Genomic DNA, 23,434 nt, shown 5'->3' with positions numbered 1-23,434 from the left:
TATATAGAATTTAACCCTTTGTGAACAGTACATCCTACTTTTGTTTTCATTTTACACACACACTCACACACTGTCTGTCTGTCTTGTTAGGAAACCAGCGATAATACAACAACACAGCCAGCCAGGGTTAAATAAGGGGAGATGGGGGCAGTGTGAGGGGTTCTGAGGCTCAAACAACAAGGGACAGTCCATTTATTGATTTTAATTGATAATAACAATAATAACACTTATTATGATGATGATCAATATTCTGATGAAATATTTTTCATCTGTTAAATTTGGCCTTAAATTGATATATTTCAATAACATCTGTGTCAATGTTTTCCCCCAGACCTGTGCAGAATATTATGTCATTAGACACACAGTCAGGCTTGTGTGTCAATTACATTTAACAAAAATTTGAACATGTTATCAACTTCTTAGGTCTAAGATTTGACATTTTTTTGTTTTTAAATTATTAAACATCATTATCTTGGGGGGGGGGGGGGGGGGGGGGGGGGGGGGGGGGGGGGGGGGGGGGGGGGGGGGGGGGGGGGGGGGGGGGGGGGGGATGGGGGGGGGGGGGGGGGGGGGGGGGGGGGGGGGGGGGGGGGGGGGGGGGGATGGGGGAAACACTGGTTATATACTAATATAACACTTTATTTAACAATATATAACTATAATATAATTCTTTACTGCCCCTGCTTTAGTCCTGGCCAAACTGTGCAATTACAATTTCACTGGTTATGATTTTTTTGTTTTTCTTAAAGTTACTCCTCTTTCTGGAAGGCAGACGTGGCCCCTCCCAGCCGGTCGTCGTGACAACAGGCGGTGTCACTGCTGTCGTTGCTGGCCCCTCCCCCTGCTGCGTCACTGTCTCTGAGAGCGAAGGCACTGTTGTCGTCATCGCTGCCGCTGTTGCTGTGCGTCTGGGCGGGCTGCACTTCCTCCTCCTGTCCACCAGGGGGCGTTGCTACCATCACCACCAGCCCTGCACTGCCATTCAGCTGCTGAACTCCTCCCCCAGCACTGCTGCCCCTCCCCTTGGAACCTTCCGCCAGCTTGGGGGTTCCGTTGGAGGCGGGGCCTGGAGAAAGCTGGGGAAAGAGGGCGGGGATGAAGAGAGAGGGAGAGGACAGGCAAACTTCATTACAATACAGATATAAAAACTCATATTTTTTATATATATGGGGACATATGAAGATGCATATTATTATTAGAGTCATTCAGCAGACGCTTTTATCCAAAGCGACTCACAGAGACAGGGGGGTGAACTCTGCATCATCAACAACTGCTGCTGCTGCAGAGTCGCTTCCAATAGGAGGACGTTTTCGTTTGATGTCTCATCCGAAGAACGGAGCACAAGGAGGTGAAGTAACTTGCTCAGGGTCACACACACACGCGCACACACACACACACACACACACACACACACAGTTTTGCAGTTACAATAAAGAGCAACTATGTCCTTCTAATGAGACGCAATACTAATGAGATCCTAGTGACTCTGCAGCAGCAGCAGTTGTTGATGATGCAGAGTTCACCCCCCTAGTCTCTGGGAGTCACTGTGGATAAAAGCGTCTGCTGAATGACTTGTTAACAATAATTGTTCCTAGTCACTCTGCACTGGGAGTGAATTGGTAATATCTGGGGGTACCCCCGCTACGCCCCCCTCACCTGCACTCGTCCTGTGGTCTGCTTCTTGCCTTCTCTCTGTTTACCCGGCTGTTCTCTGCCCCTGCTGTCAGAAAAAAAAAAAATCATACAAATTACTACCATGAAAGAAAAATCCCTTCGAATATACAGCACTAGACCCTGATAGACGAGATCCAGCCCTCTGAAATGTCTTTATAATATACAGCACTAGACCGTGATATTGATGAGATCCAGCCCTTTGAAATGTCTTTATAATATACAGCACTAGACCGTGATATTGATGAGATCCAGCCCTCTGAAATGTCTTTATAATATACAGCACTAGACCCTGATATTGATGAGATCCAGCCCTCTGAAATGTCTTTATAATATACAGCCCTAGACCCTGATATTGATGAGATCCAGCCCTCTGAAATGTCTTTATAATATACAGCACTAGACCGTGATATTGATGAGATCCAGCTCTCTGAAATGTCTTTATAATATATAGCAGACCCCAGTTTCTTACCCTCTTCCGCCTCCTCCCACTGACACCACCTGCATGTTGAATCCCCCCCGTCCACGGAATGGTTTATTCCCGGCCCATTGACCTACAACCATGCCGGCAATCTCCAGCTTCCCTCCCTGGGGGGGGATAGCCTGGATTCCTTAAAGATAGACAGACAGAGACATGTGATACAGTGATGTAGATACTGCTACAACACACACTAACACACACACTAATAGACACACACTCCAATACACACTGACACACAGACACAAGGGATGGAAATCAGGTTTTACTGTCTAGGCAACAAGCTCAGGTGTGTCTTATTATTAAATTCCTAGTGAAACCAGGACTGGATCACACTGCTGTGGGTTCGCCCGTCAGAATAAGTCGTTACGTGTGTGACTGGACGACCCTTCCACGCAGGGGACACCACCCCCGCACAGGTCCCCCGTCCTACGGCCCCCCAAGCCCCCCCGTCCCCCCCTGCCCCATCTTCCCTCCCGGGTACCGCCCGTACTTCCGTCCCCCTCCGTCACCCCCCCCTCCCCCCCCGACCGCCCAAGTATGTTGATCCCCTCCAGGATGGCCTGCCTCATCTTCTCAACCTTGGCAGCCTGATCCACCTTGAGAGACACACAGAGGAGGGTCAGAAAGAGACTCACAGACAGAGAGAGAGGAAGACAGACAGACAAGCATAAATGTGAGAAATCTTACCAGGAACTCAGACCATCAGTGCTGATCTAGCACTCTTCTCCTCTCTTGCCCCTCACAGAGCTCCAGCAGGGCTCCCCTCTCCCTCTAACCTGCCCCTCACAGAGCTACAGCAGGGCTCCCCTCTCCCTCTCCCTCTCACCTGCCCCTCACAGAGCTCCACCAGGACTCCCCTCTCCCTCTAACCTGCCCCTCACAGAGCTCCAGCAGGGCTCCCCTCTCCCTCTCACCTGCCCCTCACAGAGCTCCACCAGGACTCCCCTCTCCCTCTCACCTGCCCCTCGCAGAGCTCCGGCAGGGCTCCCCTCTCCCTCACCTGCCCCTCGCAGAGCTCCGGCAGGGCTCCCCTCTCCCTCTCACCTGCCCCTCGCAGCGCTCCGGCAGGGCTCCCCTCTCCCTCTCACCTGCCCCTCGCAGAGCTCCGGCAGGGCTCCCCTCTCCCTCTCACCTGCCCCTCGCAGAGCTCCGGCAGGGCTCCCCTCTCCCTCTCACCTGCCCCTCGCAGAGCTCCGGCAGGGCTCCCCTCTCCCTCTCACCTGCCCCTCGCAGAGCTCCGGCAGGGCTCCCCTCTCCCTCTCACCTGCCCCTCGCAGAGCTCCAGCAGGGTTCCCCTCTCCCGGGCTGCCTTGCCCAGCTTGCTTTGGAAGAGTTTCCCGTCGAAGTAGATCCAGGGGCAGCAGTGCTCCCAGGGGACAGGCTGCCCACAGGCATCGTTCACAAACAGGGCCGTGTCGACCCCGCTCATGAACAGGGCAGCCAGCTGCACCCCTCGTGAGTCCAGCTTCTCAATCTGAAACACAATCACACACAGAGTTACAAAATCACACACAATACAATCACACAGCTACACAACACAATCAGTTACACAATCACACACAGCTACACAACAATCTCAGTTACACAATCATACACACAACACAATCACACACAGTTACACAATTACACACAATACAACGATACACAACATAATCTCACACAGTTACACAACCACACACAGAATTACACAACACACCGACCCAGCGCAAGTTCAGCTTCTCAATCTGAAACACAATCATACAGAGTTACACAACACGCGCACAGTGACATACGCACACACGCACAGCGACATACGCACACGGGCACGCTCGCTCTCACCTTGAGCTCCTGCAGCTGATCTGGGTCGTACAGCTGGCTGGACACGGCCTGCGCCAGGAAAGCATCGAGCTCGTGCCTCTGCAGAACCCTGCCCCCAGGCCACTGCAGCATGTACCTGAGACACAGAGAGAGTGACAGTGAGACACAGAGACCCTAACCCTGCCCCCGGGCCACTGCAGCATGTACCTGAGACACAGAGAGAGTGACAGTGAGACACAGAGACCCTAACCCTGCCCCCGGGCCACTGCAGCATGTACTGCACTGCAGCAGGTCTCAGTACCTGAGACCTCCTCTCTCTCCTCACCTCAGCACGCAGCACAGCAGTAGCAGGTGCGTGGGGATGCTGGCTGGGTTCAGCATGCCGGGGCTGTCTGACTTGAGGCAGGCGAGGAAGGCTCTCATCCTGCGGTTCTTGTCCTCCACGGCCCGGCCCAGCCACAGCTTCCTGAGGTTCGGACAGGTCCACTCGCGGAAGGTCAGCGCCGGGACCAGCTCAGGGGTCAGAGCAGACCGGGCCTTGTTCGAGGACCACTCCTTAATGATGACCGGCGGCACTGTGGACAGAGTCAGAGTCACAAGTCAGAAAGAGAGACAGTCAGAGAGACAAAGAGATACAGAGACAGTCCTCTTCTTTCCTCCCCTCCTTTGGCAGTCTTCTCCTCAGACTGTGTCTCTCCCCCTCGCGTCCCCTCTCTCCTCTCCAACCCTCCTCACCCTTCACTGGCAGGCTCCTCCTCAGACTCAGTCCCCTCTCCCTCCTCACCCTGCACTAGCAGCTTCCTCCTCAGACTCAGTCCCCTCTCCCTCCTCACCCTGCACTAGCAGCTTCCTCCTCAGACTCAGTCCCCTCTCCTCACCCTGCACTGGCAGCCTCCTCCTCAGACTCAGTCTCTCTCCTCTCCTCTGGGTCTCAGCCAGGCTGAAGAGGACTCCATACACAAGCTGGCGCGCGGAGCGGAAGAGGAGGGCCGCGGGGGGCAGCTCGGGGGTGCACTCGTCCTCGATGCAAACAGGGATCTTCAGCTCGCCCTGGGGGGGGAACGGGGGTTACACACGGAGACACACACACACACTGTCCTTTGTGATTAGGGCATTCACTGTCCCTCTGTGTGTGTATATGTATATACATATATATAATGTCATAAATATATATATACACATATATATATATACACATATATATAATATATATCATATATATATATATATATATATATATATATATATATATATATATATATATATATATATATATATATATATATATATATATACACATAATATTCTGGATACACTAGTGTATTTTGGAGATGTAGGGGTACACTGTATTTGGGGGTACCCTCACCTTGGTCAGCACGTGGTAGATGTGGGGGTAGTGATCCATAACCCGGTGGGCACGCCCAGGACACCAACCGGGGCATGTCGTGGTCGGCGATGTCCATTGCGTGCCCGTCGCCATGAACCCAAAGACCACTACAGGTACACGTAACGCGTCTTGGTGACCTCGTGTTTTCTCCCTTATACACCCGATGGCACACAGAACCCTACTGGTGGAGAGCGAGCCACGGGGACCCCTGGAGGGTCCTAGGAGGGTGGGGGCCCCCCTTCGAGCTGGACCTGTCTGGAACATGGCTGAGAGAAAGAGAGAGAGAGTGCGTAATTCAATATGTTAACAAGGGAACATTATTCAGCAGCTTTCACTGGACTCTATGAAGCTGAGTGAGTTCATTCTATATAGAGGGTGTGTGATTCAATATGTTAACAAGGGAACATTATTCAGCAGCTTTCACTGGACTCTATGAAGCTGAGTGAGTTCATTCTATATAGAGGGTGTGTGATTCAATATGTTAACAAGGGAACATTATTCAGCAGCTTTCATTGGACTATGAAGCTGAATTAGTTAGAGGCATTGTAATTGAATTAGTTAGAGGCATTGTAATTGAATTAGTCAGATGCATTCTAATTGAATTAGTCAGATGCATTCTAATTGCAGATAATTATGAATGAACCAAGTTGCAGCCTAGACCTACTTTGCACTGGCTCCATTAGGCTCCTCCCCCTCAGAAGACGAGGACGGTGATGAGGCGGGGCCGGGGGTGGGGCCTGCGTGGTGATTGGGCTGCCTGTGTCCCAGGGTTCCAGTTGCCGTGGCGCTGTCGTAGGGGGCGGCCCAGTCTGAGAAGGGGGGCTTCAGCCCGTCGCTGCATTCCTGCAGGGGGTGGGGAGGGAAGAGCAGCGGGGGGGGCGGGCCCCCCGGGAACGAGCCGCTCTGATAGGCCAGCTTCCCGCCCGTCACCTGAGGAGGAGGGAACTGAGAGAGGAGGAGATGCAGAGAGGGGAGAGAGTGGGGACAGGGGAAAGAGGGAGAGAGGGGATGGGGGAGTGCGAGAGAGGAGAGAGTGGGGATGGGGAGAGGAGAGTGGGGGAGGGGGAGATAGAAGGGGGAAGGAGAGGTTTGGGGAGGAGAAAACAAAACACCAATTTAACTTTTATTGTACTTGCCTCCCTCCCCCCTCAGCTCTAACCCTAGACTAGTCCACACTGCCTCCCTCCCTCCCAGTCACTCAGCTCTAACCACTAAAGCCACACTGTCTCCCTCCCAGGACTGCCGCTCTCCTCACCAGGGGTCTGTTGGGCTGCATCGCCCCCATGTGGCTGGGAGGACCTCCGAAATTACCCTGCCCAAATCCTGGAACTGTAGGAAAAAAAAAACATTTACTTATACAGGACATTTATTTCAGGAGAGTGAGGGACGAGACGGAGAGTGACATAGAGAAAGACAGAGTGATGGAGACAGTGAGGCAGAGAGAAAGAGAGAGATGCGTTTTCTCTGTCTATATATATTTTAGTTGGTTATGCCATGTAAGTACACAAATCTTTATTGTCAGGCCAGTAAAACCGATCTGAATTTGAATGTTGAATGAGAGAGAGAGAGAGTGACAGAGCGACAGAGGGAGAGAGACAGAAAGAGAGAGAGAGAGAGAGAGAGAGAGAGAGAGAGAGAGCAACAAAGAGTGACAGAGCGACAGAGAGAGAAAGTGAGTGTCACAGAGAGACAGAGTACGACAGAGTGAGAGTGCGACAGAGTGAGACAGAGACAGCGAGACAGTGATACTCACACAGGTAGGGAGAGGGTCCCATGGACAGGGGTCTGGGTTTGCTGGCGGACGAGAAATACTCCACAGCTTTCTTGAAACGCTGGACCTTGTCTTCTGTCCTGGACTGCAGAGACACGCACACAGAAAGACAGGAATTATTCAGCAGAACTGGGTTCAATTCCAGTCACAGTCTCAGTGCTGTTTTGTGATCAGTAGCAAAGAAAGTTTCAGCTGTGACACAGGGACGCGGGACCCCTCACCTGGGACTGCTTGAAGACGTCCCTCCCCACTGCGTCCAGGTTGGACAGGTCTTTGATGGAGGAGACGTACTCCGAGACAGCCTTGATGACCACCTCACAGGGAGGCAGGACCAGCTGGTGAGCGTGAACCTTGAGCGATGCCAGGGGGTGGTCGGGTCCCAGCAGACTCCAGTGGAACGCAGCGAGGTCTTCATCTGGGAGAATGTGGTTCCCTGAAACACACAGAGAGACACAGTGACACAGAGACAGTGACAGAGAGGCAGAGAGAGACACAGACACAAAGAGACAGACACACAGACAGAGTGACAGACACAGTGACACAGAGACACAAAAAGACAGATACACAGAGAGACACAGTGACACAAAGACAGTGACAAAAGAGACAGAGAGAGACAGACACACAGACAGAGAGATAAGAGACACAAAGAGACAGACACAGACAGAGACACAGTGACAGAGACAGAGACACAGAGACAGACACAGACAGAGACACAGACACTAACCCAGAGAGAGACACAGAGAGAGTGACAGACTGACAGACACACAGAGATACAGAGACACTAAGACAGAGAGACACAGAGCAATAGACAGACAGACACTGAGGCACAGGCAACACAGACACACAGTCACTGGAGCACAGTGGCCTCTCCCCCTCTCCTCCTCCTCTTACCCAGCAGGGCAGCGAAGGCAGGCAGGTGCCCGGGTCTCAGGCCCAGCTGCTTGGCCACCTCAGGCAGCAGGTACTGGTTGGTCGTCAGATTCTTGCCGTTCCAGCTCAGCTTGAGCGCGTGAGAGCTGAAGTAAGCCGGGACGCTGCACAGAGCGAACTCCGAGTCGTGAGCGATAAGCCCCTGGAAACCGCCGTCCCTGTAGAGAGACAGTGCCTCCTGGTGGTGATCCTCCAGAGTCTGCACCACCTGGGAGGGGAGAGGAGGGTGAAATAGAGGGAGAGAGAAGAGGAGGGGACAAGGTGAGGAGCCAGAAAAGTAATTAATATGACACATTAAAAACTATTAAAATATTTAATTGATATATTCAAATTCATAGTAAAACCAGGAATGGATAATACAACAAGTGTATTAATACCACCCTGAACTGCCCTTTGTTATAATAATAATAACAATAATAATAATAATAATAATAATTTGTAACCTAACAGTATGCACAAATCCCAAACCAGTGTTTGTAACAACAATGCCATCTTCAAAATAATTCCCGCGGTCAATTTAATTAGGCGACCAGCGACATTCGCTGGATATCCTGGCGAGATGAGGATAAGGGGGTCCCCTCAGTTACCGTCCCCACCCCTTGCTCCCCGGCGAGATGAGGATAAAGGGTCCCCCCTGTTACCGTCCCCACCCCTTGCTCTCCAGCGAGATGAGGATAACGGGGTCCCCTCAGTTACTGTCCCCAGCGAGATGAGGATAACGGGGTCCCCTCAGTTACCGTCCCCGACGAGATGCTGATAAGGGGGTCCCCCCTGTTACCGTCCCCGCCCTTTGCTCTCCAGCGAGATGAGGATAACAGGGTCCCCTCAGTTACCGTCCCCGCCCCTTGCAGGAGTTGTCGAAACTCGCCAAGTTCAGCAAGGTGTTTTCATTCACGCCACGTCATATTCGTGGAGCTCCCGGGTGTAACTCGACAGATAATACAAAACAACGTGGCTTTTCTCCACTCGGCTTCACACCGGGACGTCCTGAATCGGGTTTGTTTTGTTTTGCTTTTTTAATCGATTTATCACATTGTATCCTTTCTTCGATTCTTATCCTTTTTTTTACAAATAAACCCCACACATATCTAACCTAATGATATACTATATCTATCCTAATGATATATACTACCACTCGGGTAAGCTAAACTTATTCTAGTACGTACAGAATAATAATAATAATAATAATAATAAAATATTAATTAGTGATAAAATGTCACCTTGGTTCGGGGAGGGTGACCACGCCCCGACGGATGCAGTAAGATATTTGCCCGGAATAAACGGCCTCTGTGTTATTATTAGTTTATTGCTACTAATTATAATTACATAATAATAATAATAATAATAATAATAATAATAATGTTGCACTGTTAACCCCGTCTCCCTGTTCTCTTACCCGGACCCGAAAGCGGATCATGGCCAGTCGGATGCAGTGGCTCAGGCAGGCCGGCGGTAGGAACCAGGCTCTGGGCGGCGGGGTCTCTTTGTTAGCGACGTGGTTGACGATGAGCTGGGCGGTCTGCCGCTCTCCCTGCGCCCGCTTCGCCCATTCCGGCCACCGGTCTTTCCCGAGGGTCCCGTTGAAAACCACCGCAAGCTCCAGCCCCCCCTGATACAGGCAAGCCTGCGACAGCGCGGCCAGGTAGCCCAGCATGGCGTTCCACTGCCCGCCGCAGGCCCAGTCCGTCTGGTAGCCGCCGTAGAGCCGCTGCAAGCCGGAGTCCGCGTCGATCAGCACCCGGGCTGGAGGCGGGGGAGCCGGGGACGGGTGCTGAGGGTGCTGAGGGTGCTGGCGGGCCACCGTGCGGGAGAGTTTCAGCAGATCCACGGGTACAGCAGCGCCCGGGCACCTCTTCTCTACGTACTCTTGAAAACCTTGCACACCATGTTATTATGATTATTATTAACTCCCACGAACCCGCCCGGTGGCCGCCGCTCTCACAAAATATAATATGCATATAATAATAATAATAATATAAAAATAATAATAATGTATTATCATCCATCATCATATAACGTCAAACGTGTCAGACATAAAAAGAAGGACATAATGGCTCGTTATTATTATTATTTTTTATGTTTTAAAAAATTTTTTTTAAAAAAAAACCTTTTTTTTCAATAAATTAAAACGAACTTGCTTGAACTATATTTATAATGTATTTGTTTAATTTATTTCTTTTTTTTTTGGTTTCTTCTTTTTTTTTTTTTTTCCTTTCTTCTTATAGAAGATCCAGTTAAGGGAGGTAAGGTTTTGGCCTAGGTGTGTATCCTGCTCTATTTTGTATTATTTAAAATCTTTTTTTTTTTTTTTTTTTTTTTTTTTTTTGGGGGGTGATGTTAAAAAAAAAAAAAAAAAAAAACCCCAAAAACACACTGCAGTCGCAGTCGATTAGAGAGAGAGAGAGAGAGAGAATGATCCGCAGAACTGATGAAGAGAAAAGCCCTTTCGTTTTGCAGTGCTACTCCGCTGTCCCTCCTCTTTCTCGGTCTCTCTCGATTCCCTCTCTCACAGATCCATGTTATCAACTTCTTCATGCAACGACCGCCATGTTGTGGTCCCTCGGCAGAGGGGTCGCGTCCGGGGCACCCTGGGAGCTGTAGTTCCCAGCCTCCTTACCCAACGCAGCCGCGCATCAGGGAACAGCGCAAAAAGACTACAACTCCCATGCGCCCCGCAATACCTCCGCGTTTACACCCGTGAAGAACCCTCGAAATGTTTTTTTTTTGTTATTTTATACTACGAATTAATTTGTAAGACTTTTTTTATAGAGCGTATATTGAGACTCCTTTGAGAGCCAAGTAACGGCATTGGCGCATGTTTGACGCTGATAACGCCGCTGAAAAGGCATTATGGCGAGCAGTAGTTTTTACTTAAACGGTTTTTACTAATACATTGTGTGATTTGATTGTTTGAGTTGTGTGGTTGTCCAACTGTGTTTAAACAATAGGAAGCTGTTTTTCTGGCTTAACCCGAAGGTGCGGGTAACAGCTCAGAACTACACAACCCTAGAAAACCCCGGGACAAAAAAACCGCATTTTTGAGTCTTACTGCATAAACATGTGTAGAACACGTATATATATATATATATATATATATATATATATATATATATATATATATATATATATATATATATATATATATATACACACACACACACACACACACACACACACACACACAGATTTTTTTATTGACGATTGACGCGAAATTGGTACAGTCCGCCCAAGTTCGAAGTTCTTTTTCGCATCCTTGCGATATCGAGATGATTTCATGGATTATAACGCATTACGTACCAGATACATTTTTATTGTATTTGTGAAAATCAAAATACAAACTGAATTTATGTCATTTGATACATTGTAAATGAATATTTCTTAGCCGAAATAATAAGGAAACCCCTCGGTTTGGCTACAAGCCGCTGCGTCTCATTTTGAGGACAGCCGAGTTCGACGTGCTCTCGTTATCAGAGCAGTGAAATCTCACGCCGGCTGGGAAGCAGCTGCCGAGTCCGCTTATAATAAGCCGAATTGGGCTTGAGATTCGCTTTAATGTTTTGAGAGTCGCGTTTGTTTTTTTTGGTAATATGTGACGTGATTTAAGCAGTTAAAAATGGTCTTAGGAGTGGTTTTAGTGATTGACGTGTCATTGTATATGTACGTCATTAGAAAAAAATGGAATTTGTGTTAACACCTCCACTCCCTCTAAAATAGATTGGGCTTGTTTGGGCTTTTTTCTCTCCCATGAAACGGTAATACTGCTGTGAAGCTTAACGCGTAGAAAATCGCGCTTTATCCCCTCAAACAGAGAGGAAAACCCCGAGAAATTGATCATTAATAAGCTTCAGTTTATGTCACAGAATCCGCAAGGTGCTGGACGGCGTTGAAAACCGATTGGCTGGACCGGTCCTAATAAAGTGACCAGACAGCCTGCATGTTTGTTGCATACTCAGTGTTTTTCAATGTTGTGTGTGTGTGTGTGTGTGAGAGAGAGGGGGGGGGGTGATATAACTAACATCTACAGTTGTCTCTTCCAATCTTGTTTGCATTTTTTCCCTTTAGTTATAATATGCATTTACCACAGTTCCCCATGGTTTATTAATTTAATATGCTTTACCAGACCTCTCTGTGCTTTACAATACTTCCCTATGCTTTACCAGACCTCTCTCTGCTTTACACTTCTTCCCTATGCTTTACCAGACCTCTCTGTGCATTACAATGCTTCCCTATGCTTTACCATACCTCTCTGTGCTTTACAATGCTGCCTATGCTTTACCAGACCTCTGTTCTTTACAATGCTTCCCTATGCTTTACCATACCTCTCTGTGCTTTACAATGCTGCCTATGCTTTACCAGACCTCTGTGCTTTACAATGCTTCCCTATGCTTTACCAAACCTATCTGTGCTTTACAATGCTTGCCTATGCTTTACCAGACCTCTCTGTGCTTTACAATGTTTTCATATGCTTTACCAGACCTCTCTGTGCTTTACAATGCTTCCCTATGCTTTACCAGACCTCTCTGTGCTTTACAATGCTTCCCTATGCTTTACCAGACCTCTCTGTGCTTTACAATGCTTCCCTATGCTTTACCAGACCTCTCTGTGCTTTACAATGCTTCCCTATGCTTTACCAGACCTCTCTGTGCTTTACAATGCTTCCCTATGCTTTACCAGACCTCTCTGCATTAAAATGCTTCACAATTCAGAGTCTGGTTTGATGTAGGGTTAATGAATTGGTTCAATGCAGAAGAGGGTTTGGGACACAGAGCAGGAGTCGGAGGGACAGGTTTGGGGGCGCCCGGGGCTGAACTGATCTTAAAAAACTGAAACCTCAGGAACAAAAAAACAACCCAAAAGCAGAAAGCAGACAAGTTTTCCAAAGTAACACTGTTTATTATTATTGACATGTTGACATTTAATTTAATCTTGTTGCTAACATTAACTAACAATACAAAAGTGGTTTCATTTTTTTTTATTTTATTGAATTTGTATTGTCCTCAGCAGACACTCCACACTGAATGCTGAAACAGCAGAACTCTGCTGCATTGTAACTCATAACACATTTAAAGCTTTTCATTGTATTATTATTATTATCATCATCATCTTCCTTTCCAGTACAAATCTGGAAGGCACAAGGCACAGCAACAGCAAATCTTGCAGGCATTAAAACGATTCAGAATTCTGCATGAAACACTACACTTAGGAAATACTGTCCCCAGCCCAGAGCAGAATTAGAGGACACAGAGCCTGGTTAAGCCTGGCTTGCAAAGTGGTTTGAGGGCGCTGCGCGGCAACCCGGGCTGGGAGACTTGGGGTTTGATACAGCAGCAACCCCAGACTCGGTCCCCTGCCGGCCGGCGGTCTCCTCTCTGTCCAGCTGTTTGATTCTCAGTTTTGGTAGATCTTGGCTGTTGAATTTTAATAGGAGTTAATTACAGACTGGAGCGAACGCTTTTAGGAATGGAGAGAACACTCTGAAAATATGAGCCTCGTGTTGTAACCCTGCTACACAATTCTAAACACTGAATTAAAACTACGAATTCTAAAATGAGGAACTGCAAGGGGGAGGGTGAAGGGGGGATGAGAGGGGAAGGGGAGGAGGGAAATGGGAGGGGAAGTGGGAGATGGGAGAGAAGACGACAGGGAGATGGTAGATGGGATGGAAGGGGAGAGGGAAATGGAGGGGAGGGGGGTAGTTGGAATGTCTCGAGTCACAGTAACAGTTTACCGTTTGTTGTCAGGTGTAAGACAGTGCAGTGCAGTGTTTGGTCAGGTGGTCCAGTTCAGTAACTTTTTTTTTTTTTTTTTAAAAAGCCGACACACCGAAAATACTGGCTAGCTAGAAAAATACAGCCCGTATCCCCTGGCAACCTAACTGAGACCTCTTCACGAAAAACTGGCAGTGATATCCCTCCGCATTGCCCTGTCTATTGATGTGCTTTACAATGCTTCCCTATGCTTTACCAGACCTCGTTGTGCTTTACAATGCCTCCCTATGCTTTACCACACCCCTGTGCTTTACAATGCTTCCCTATGCATTAGCAAACCTCGCTGTGCTTTACAATGCTTTCTTATGCTTTACCAGACCTCTCTGTGCTTTACAATGCTTCCCTATGCTTTACCAGACCTCTCTGTGCTTTACAATGCTTCCCTATGCTTTACCAGACCTCTCTGCGCTTTGCAATGCTTCCCTATGCTTTACCAGACCTCTCTGTGCTTTGCCATGCTCTCTCCTTCAGTACACATTGCTGTGGGACACTTTTATAAAGTCTGTTTCAGTAGCTTTCTGCTCATTAAACTCACTGAACACAGGCTTGATTCATCGCTGCTCAACTGAGCCGAACACTGACCCTGACCGTGTGCCAACCTGACCAAATGCTTTCTTTACCAGCACTAAACACCAAGGGGGTCTGTTCATATCGATCACACGCACACGCACACACACACGCACGCACGCACGCACGTACGCGATCGGCTTTCAACACACTTGGAAGAGCGGGAGTCAGCTGGGAACGGTGAGGGAAGGACAGCCTTTCTTATTTCAAAATCCAACACACCAATGTATGGATTTAATTAATTACCCACTGACAAACGCCTCTCATATATACGCGCGTGTGTCTATGTGTGTCAGTGTGTGTGTGTGTTTTATGTTTTTTTTGTTTGTTTGACACAATTCTTAATACCTATTAATGCTGAAGATCACTAATTGCAGCAATAAATATGTACAAAAACCAATCATATTATTAATAATAACCCTAAGAGTAAAATTTAAATAACCAGTGTCTTTTTTTTTCAGTTTAAATTCACATTATCGTATGCTTTACCCCGGTGACAAAAAAATGAAAATAAATAAATAAATAATAACCATTTTGAATACTATGAATAAAATAACGACACCTTTCCCAGCGGTACGGAGTTGAAGCTCATATTTCTACAGGGATTCGGTTGAAGCTGCAGACAGACAGAGAGGCTGTTGTCACATGATCTCCTAAATATAAACTGTAGAAAACTGTATAAAATTAGTATACATTGAGTGTACAAAACATTAGGAACACCTGCTCTTTCCATGAAATACACTGACAAGGTGAATCCAGGTGAAAGCTTTGATCCCTTATTGATGTAACCTGTTAAATCCACTTCAATCAGTGGAGATGAAGAGGAGACAGGTTAAAGAAGGATTTTTAAGCCTTGACACAATTGAGACATGGATTGTGTGTGTGTGCCATTCAGAGGGTGAATGAGCAAGACAAAAGATTTAAGTGCTTTTGAACAGGGTATGGTAGTAGGTGCCAGGCGCGCCAGTTTGAGTGTATCGAGAACTGCAACGCTGCTGGGTTTTGCACGCTCAGTGTGCATCAAGGATGGTCCGTCACCCAAAGGACATCCAGCCAACGGCAGGCCAGCGGTCAAAAGCGGCTCATTGATGAAAGAGGCCAAAGGAGGCTGACACGAATTGTGCAGAGGAACAGACGGGCTACAGTTAGTCAACTGACAGTCCAGTACAACATGGGTGCCGAAAGATCCATAAAAGAATGCACAACTCGTCGTACCTTGACAGGACTGGGGTATGGCAGCCGACGACCTGACAAGAGTTCCACTTCTTTCAGCAAAACACAAGAAACTGCGGTTGCAGTGGGCTAAGGAACAAAAACACTGGAGGATTGGAAACCAGATCTCAATCCAATTGAGCATCTGTGGGATGAGATGGAATGAGCTATTAGGAGTAGAGATCCACTACCAGCCAACTTGACACAACTGTGGGAATCATTGGAGTCAACATGGGCCAGCATCCCTGTGGAACAATTTCGACACCTTGTAGAGTCCATGCCCCAATGAATTGAGGCTGTTCTGAGGGCAAAAGGGGGTGCAACTCAATATCAAGAAGGTATTCCTGATGTTTTGTACACTCAATGTATATTGGATGAATTAGTTTTGTTGTTGTAATGTCAGTGTGATGAGCAAACAGAGAGAGGGAGAGAGAGAGAGAGGGAGGGAAATGGAGAGAGACAGAGAGGGGGACAGAGAGAGAGTGTGAGGGAGGGAGACAGAGAGAGGGAGAGTTTTCAACAATGTTACTTATTTAATGTTTGCTTCACTGGCAGCACAGCAGCAGTTCACCCCGTCGTAACTAGAGTAGCCATTTGGTGAAGGTCATCTTGCCCACTAATGCTGAGCAGCCATCTTGTGAAGGTCGATTCTGATCATTTAAACATGTGTGATAACACTATGTAACACAATTTTTGTTCCTGGGTAGTAAGTGTTATTTCCTAATTGCTTATGCCTCAAAAGTATAGAAAATGGCTATTATTCCCCACAAACTTTGCTTTTGTGACCAGGACAGTGATATTTTGAAATTGACCTATTTCCAATGAGAAAACAGTCTTTTCGTTCACAAAGTCAGAAAAAAACAACATATGAATCCAAATTAACATGTATTTATACTAAAGTAATACAAAAATGACTACAAAAGATTTAGAAGTGAGTAGCTTTTCGAGATTTACGATTCTACTGTAAATCACTTTCACGAATCAGCCCCCAAATGTAGTCTCCCATCATGTTCTCGTTATACTGTCCTTGGTAGCAGCGTTCAAAGTCCAGTATATCCTGGTGGAAGCGCTCGCCTTGCTCCTCCGAGTATGCTCTCATTTTCTCCTTGAATTTATCAAGATGAGCATCAAGGATATGGACTTTGAGGGACATCCTACAGCCCATTGTGCCGTAGTTCTTCACCAGAGTCTCAACCAGCTCCACATAGTTTTCGGCCTTGTGATTGCCCAGGAAGCCCCGAACCACTGCGACAAAGCTGTTCCAAGCCGCTTTCTCCTTACTAGTGAGCTTCTTGGGGAATTCATTGCACTCCAGGATCTTCTTTATCTATGGTCCGACGAAGACACCGGCTTTGACCTTTTCCTCAGACTGCTTAGGGAAGTCGTCTCGAAGGTACTTGAAGGCTGCCGACTCCTTATCTAGAGCTCTGACAAATTGTTTCATAAGGCACAATTTGATGTGCAGTGGTGGCATCAGCACCTTCCGGGGGTCCACCAGTGGCTCCCACTTGACGTTCTTCCTCCCCACAGAGAACTCGGTCCGCTGTGGCCAGTCCCGCCTGTGGTAGTGCGCCTTGGTGTCCCTGCTGTCCCAAAGGAAAAGATAGCAGGGAAACTTGGTAAAACCGCCTTGGAGACCCATCAGGAATGCCACCATTGCAGCCTCTTGATGCCATCTCAGAAAAATGCAGATATGTATCCACTTAGGCAGCTGGAACTAAACTGAACTGGTGGGCTTAAGGTCCCTGTATTTATACTACTATTTATATTACTGGAAAGAAGTTACTCCAAGTTTACACAGCATTGAATCTATCTGGAATGTTCTGGAAAATAGGTAAATTTCAAAATATCACTGTCCTGGTCACAAAAGCAAAGTTTGTGGAGAATAATAGCCATTTTCTATACTTTTGAGGCATAAGCAATTAGGAAATAACACTTACTACCCAGGAACCAAAAAAGAAATCAAGTCCCTTCTACACCGATCGGCCGATCGCCTTCACTCGGATCGCAAAGTTAAAACACGTTGAATATTTTACGATGCAATTCCCCCCCCCCCCCCCCCCCCCCCCCCCCCCCAAAAAGAAAAAGATTAAATTAAATAAATTTCTCAAATAAAAAAGTAAATAATAAAATTACCTTCACATTTCAAGCGGGTTTGAAAAAGAAACTAATAATAATAATAATAATAATATTTGCTCATGCTATTTTAAAACCACATATAAAACCGTCACTTCGGGAAAAACAAACAAAGAATCACTAACAAAGAATCACTAATAAAAAATTAAAATGCTTTTCATGCTTTTTTAAAAAAAAATAAGTCTTTGCTCGTTTGTTTTCCATACAAACCCTTTATTTTTTTTAAATTTACAAAAACGAAAAATTTTTTTTTATTTCAGAACGAGCAAGAAACTCCCATCATGTTTGGGGGGGGCAGGGGGTTTTTTCTAAAAAAAACACCACCCAATATTGTGACTATATGAACTGAGGGATATCAGGCAGGCAGGCAGGCAGGCGGGCAGGGAGCCTCTCCTCCTTCCCAACCAGTCTCGCTCCTTCCTGCCCCCTCCTCTCACTCCGCTCCGCTATTTGGGTCCTGGCTGCACCCTGGTCTGTATCCCGTTCCCAGTAGAGGAGAGCTGGCTGGCAGGCTGCTGCTGCTGCTGCCTCGGTATGGGGGAGACAGTTGGGCTTCCTGTCCAGGGCTGTGCTGGGTAGCTGGTACTTCCTGTGCTGTAGGTACATGGGTGCGGAGCCGGGTACAAAGGTACCACCCCCACCGGGCCCCCAGCAGGAGGGGCTGCTGGCAAGGCCGCCGTTCGTCCCTCCGCCTCCATTCTGGGGGGACACCCTGCCCCGGACCCCCCCCCCCACCGACCCAGGTGGCTGCCACCCTGTGGGTCGACCCTGGGGGAAAAAAAACAATAATAATTATAACTATATATATTATATATATATATATATATATATATATATATAATATATATATATATATATATATATATATATATATATATATATATAGCGCTCTGGAAAAAATTAAGAGACCACTGCAAAATTATCAGTTTCTCTGGTTTTACTATTTATAGGTATGTATTTGGGTAAAATGAACATTTTTGTTTTATTCTATAAACTACTGACAATATTTCTCCCAAATTCCAAATAAAAATATTGTCATTTAGAGCATTTATTTGCAGAAAATGACAACTGGTCAAAATAACAAAAAAGATGCAGTGTTGTCAGACCTCGAATAATGCAAAGGAAATATGTTCATATTCATTTTTAAACAACACAATACTAATGTTTTAACTTAAGAAGAGTTCAGAAATCAATATTTGGTGGAATAACCCTGATTTTCAAGAAGAGCTTTCATGCGTCTTGGCATGCTCTCCACCAGTCCTTCACATTGATGTTGGGTGACTTTATGCCACTCCTGGCGCAAAAATTCAAGCAGCTCGGCTTTGTTTGATGGCTTGTGACCATCCGTCTTCCTCCTGATCACATTCCAGAGGTTTTCAATGGGGTTCAGGTCTGGAGATTGGGCTGGCCATGACAGGGTCTTGATCTGGTGGTCCTCCATCCACACCTTGATTGACCTGGCTGTGTGGCATGGAGCATTGTCCTGCTGGAAAAACCAATCCTCAGAGTTGGGGAACATTGTCAGAGCAGGAGGAAGCAAGTTTTCTTCCAGGACAACCATGTACTTGGCTTGATTCATGCCAAAGCTGCCCGATTCCAGCCTTGCTGAAGCACCCCCAGATCATCACCGATCCTCCACCACATTTCACAGTGGGTACGAGACACTGTGGCTTGTACAGTGGCTTGCGAAAGTATTGACCCCCCCCCCTTGGCATTTTTCCTATTTTGTTGCCTTACAACCTGGCATTAAAATTGATTTTTATTTGGATTTCATGTAATGGACATACACAAAATAGTCCAAATTGGTGAAGTGAAATGAAAAAAATAACTTGTTTCAAAAAATTCTAAAACATAAATAACAGAAAAGTGGTGCGTGCATATGTATTCACCCCCTTTGCTATTAAGCCTCTAAATAAGATCTGATGCAACCAATTACCTTCAGAAGTCACATAATTAGTTAAATAAAGTCCACCTGTGTGCAATCTATGTGTCACATGATCTGTCACGTGATCTCAGTATATATACACCTGTTCTGAAAGGCCCCAGAGTCTGCAACACCACTAAGCAAGGGGCACCACCAAGCAAGCGGCACCATGAAGACCAAGGAGCTCTCCAGGGACAAAGTTGTGGAGAAGTACAGATCAGGGTTGGGTTATAAAAAAATATCCGAAACTTTGAACATCCCACAGAGCACCATTAAAGCCATTATTAAAAAATGGAAAGAATATGGCACCACAACAAACCTGGCAAGAGAGGGCCGCCCACCAAAACTCACGGATCAGGCAAGGAGGGCATTAATCAGAGACGCAACAAACAGACCAAAGATAACCCTGAAAGCTGCAAAGCTCCACAGCGGAGATTGGAGTATCTGTCCATAGGACCACTTTAAGCCGTACACTCCACAGAGCTGGGCTTTAGAGAAGAGTGGCCAGAAAAAAGCCATTGCTTAAAGAAAAAAATAAGCAAACACGTTTGGTGTTCGCCAAAAGGCATGTGGGAGACTCCCCAAACATATGGAAGAAGGTACTCTGGTCAGATGAGACTAAAATTGAGCTTTTTGGCCATCAAGGAAAACGCTATGTCTGGCGCAAACCCAACACCTCTCATCACCCCGAGAACACCATCCCCACAGTGAAGCATGGTGGTGGCAGCATCATGCTGTGGGGATGTTTTTCATCGGCAGGGACTGGGAAACTGGTCAGAATTGAAGGAATGATGGATGGCGCTGAATACAGGGAAATTCTTGAGGGAAACCTGTTTCAGTCTTCCAGAGATCTGAGACTGGGACGGAGGTTCACCTTCCAGCAGGACAATGACCCTAAGCATACTGCTAAAGCAACACTCGAGTGGTTTAAGGGGAAACATTTAAATGTCTTGGAATGGCCTAGTCAAAGCCCAGACCTCAATCCAATTGAGAATCTGTGGTATGACTTAAAGATTGTTGTATACCAGCGGAACCCATCCAACTTGAAGGAGCTGGAGCAGTTTTGCCTTGAAGAATGGGCAAAAATCCCAGTGGCTAGATGTGCCAAGCTTATAGATACATACCCCAAGAGACTTGCAGCTGTAATTGTTGCAAAAGGTGGCTCTACAGAGTATTGACTTTGGGGGGGTGAATACTTATGCACGCTCAAGTTTTCTGTTCTTTTGTCTTATTTCTTGTTTGTTTTACAATAAAAAATATTTAGCATCTTCAAAGTGGTAGGCATGTTGTGTAAATCAAATGATACAAACCCCCAAAAAATCCATTTTAATTCCAGGTTGTAAGGCAACAAAATAGGAAAAATGCCAAGGGGGGTCAACTTTCGCGTTCACTGTACATTTTCGAGAAGTTCCAGCACTGTAGGCCTCTCCAGGTCTCCGTCTAACCATTAGACAACCAGGTGTTGGGCAAAGCTGAAAATTGGACTCATCTGGGGGTGCTTCAGCAAGGCTGGAATAGGGCAGATTTGTCTTTGTGAAGGACGCATGAATCAAGCCAAGTACAAGGTTGTCCTGGAAGAAAACTTGCTTCCTTCTGCTCTGACAATGTTCCCCAACTCTGAGGATTGGTTTTTCCAGCAGGACAATGCTCCATGCCACACAGCCAGGTCAATCAAGGTGTGGATGGAGGACCACCAGATCAAGACCCTGTCATGGCCAGCCCAATCTCCAGACCTGAACCCCACTGAAAACCTCTGGAATGTGATCAAGAGGAAGACGGATGGTCACAAGCCATCAAACAAAGCCGAGCTGCTTGAATTTTTGCGCCAGGAGTGGCATAAAGTCACCCAACATCAATGTGAAGGACTGGTGGAGAGCATGCCAAGACGCATGAAAGCTGTGCTTGAAAATCAGGGTTATTCCACCAAATATTGATTTCTGAACTCTTCCTAAGTTAAAACATTAGTATTGTGTTGTTTAAAAATGAATATGAACATATTTTCTTTGCATTATTCGAGGTCTGACAACACTGCATCTTTTTTGTTATTTTGACCAGTTGTCATTTTCTGCAAATAAATGCTCTAAATGACAATATTTTTAATTTGGAATTTGGGAGAAATGTTGTCAGTAGTTTATAGAATAAAACAAAAATGTTCATTTTACCCAAACACATACCTATAAATAGTAAAACCAGAGAAACTGATAATTTTGCAGTGGTCTCTTAATTTTTTCCAGAGATATATATATATATATATATATATATATATATATATATATATATATATATATATATATATATATATATATACTAACCCATAATGATTGTGAGTTACTACACCACTGTCGGTAGGCCCTATGCTTTACCAGACCTCTCTGTGCTTTACAATGCTTCATTATGCTTTACCAGACCTCTCTGTGCTTTACAATGCTTCCCTATGCTTTACCACACCTCTCTGTGCTTTACAATGCTTCCCTATGCTTTACCAGACCTCTCTGTGCTTTACAATGCTTCCCTATGCTTTACCAGACCTCTCTGTGCTTTACAATGCTTCCCTATGCTTTACAAGACCTCTGTGATTTACAATGCTTCCCTATGCTCCACCATGCTGTTTCTATGATGTACCACACTGCTGGACTCTGTTATAATTGACAGCTCACCTCGGGAGGCTTGCTCCAGATACCGATCTCTTGCTTCTGTTGGATTTGCTTGATCTGGTTCAGGCTGGGCTTCGTGTGGGCGGTGCCCACCGTCTCCTTCGTCCAATCATCAACCAGCTTGTGCAGCTCATCCGTGAACGTGCCCTTCTTATTGGCTGAGCCCTCCTGGCAGGCGTTGGCATTGCTACACATCACAGGACCTGGAGGGGAGGGGGAGAGGCCGAGTCAAGCAGACCAGCGTTAGGCTCTAATGCCTTCATCAGTGTTACTAGAAGAGACTGAGTCAAGCAGACCAGCGTTGGGCTCTAGTGCCTTCATCAGTGTTATTGAAACTAGAAGAGACTGAGTCAAGCAGACCAGCGTTTGGGCTCTAGTGTCTTCATCTGCGTTATTGAAACTAGAAGAGAATGAGTCATGCAGACCAGCATTTGGGCTCTAGTGCCTTCATCAGCGTTATTGAAACTAGAAGAGGCTGAGTCAAGCAGACCAGCATTTGGGCTCTAGTGCCTTCATCAGTGTTACTAGAAGAGGCCGAGTCATCAGTCTTAGTATAGCCCCACCTTGCTCTGTGACCCCCTGCTGGCAGATCTGGTTCTGGAGGGGCTCCTGGAGGTTCATGTGGGAATCGAAGAGCGAGGAGGTGGGGCTGAGCAGGCAGGAGGAGGGACCAGAGAGACAGCAGATCGGGTGAACACCTGGAAAGAGACGAAGAGAGAGAGGGAAGAGGACACGGAAGATCACAGTCAGTGAACTTAAAACTGGTTTGAATTCACACGCGGTCGTTTGTGCGGTTCGTCAGCTTACTGATGAACACGCTGATCACTTCAACTTCGCTTTACTGTCCTGGTTCCAGCTCAGTCCCTTCGGAGTGATACGAGCCGGGTTTTAACTGAGCTCAGCGCCGCGTTACTGGATCCTCCGCTGAGGCACTATCCTTGCACTGCTACCATGGCACTGTAGATATAACTTGCTGTCACCCTAACCTATTGCATCCTCGTTCACATTGTATTCTATTATTATATACAGAGTATCCTAGTTCACATTGTATTCTATTATTATATACAGAGTATCCTAGTTCACATTGTATTCTATTATTATATACAGAGCATCCTAGTTCACATTGTATTCTATTA

At 46.6% G+C, this 23,434-nt stretch overlaps 2 protein-coding genes across 2 annotated transcripts in view; both read right to left on the bottom strand.

The window, feature by feature from the left end:
• Positions 1-655: 655 nt before the first annotated feature.
• fam120c (family with sequence similarity 120C) lies at positions 656-9,916 on the bottom strand (the record flags this gene model as incomplete). Its single annotated transcript, XM_041274138.1, has 16 exons — positions 656-1,076; positions 1,657-1,720; positions 2,144-2,285; positions 2,643-2,748; positions 3,417-3,626; positions 3,971-4,085; positions 4,275-4,524; positions 4,828-4,999; positions 5,316-5,487; positions 5,519-5,602; positions 6,001-6,281; positions 6,592-6,665; positions 7,090-7,192; positions 7,329-7,540; positions 7,999-8,245; positions 9,434-9,916. Coding segments are annotated over 16 exons (3,042 nt in total), but the record flags the coding sequence as incomplete, so codon positions are not given.
• Positions 9,917-18,056: 8,140 nt separating this feature from the next.
• Positions 18,057-23,434, bottom strand: part of LOC121328978 (serine/threonine-protein kinase WNK3-like) — a 21,325-nt gene continuing 15,947 nt past the window's right edge. The window contains exons 14-16 of the mRNA XM_041274137.1: positions 22,862-22,996; positions 22,302-22,501; positions 18,057-18,488 (exon numbers count right to left, since the gene is read on the bottom strand). Of these exons, the coding sequence (XP_041130071.1) occupies positions 18,057-18,488; positions 22,302-22,501; positions 22,862-22,996 (767 nt within the window). The remainder of the gene's footprint in view (positions 18,489-22,301; positions 22,502-22,861; positions 22,997-23,434) is intronic.

This window comes from Polyodon spathula, chromosome 16 (assembly GCF_017654505.1).
Source record: "Polyodon spathula isolate WHYD16114869_AA chromosome 16, ASM1765450v1, whole genome shotgun sequence".
In the NCBI taxonomy this organism is placed as follows: Eukaryota; Metazoa; Chordata; class Actinopteri; order Acipenseriformes; family Polyodontidae; genus Polyodon; species Polyodon spathula.
This window is presented reverse-complemented; position numbering and strand designations above follow the sequence as displayed.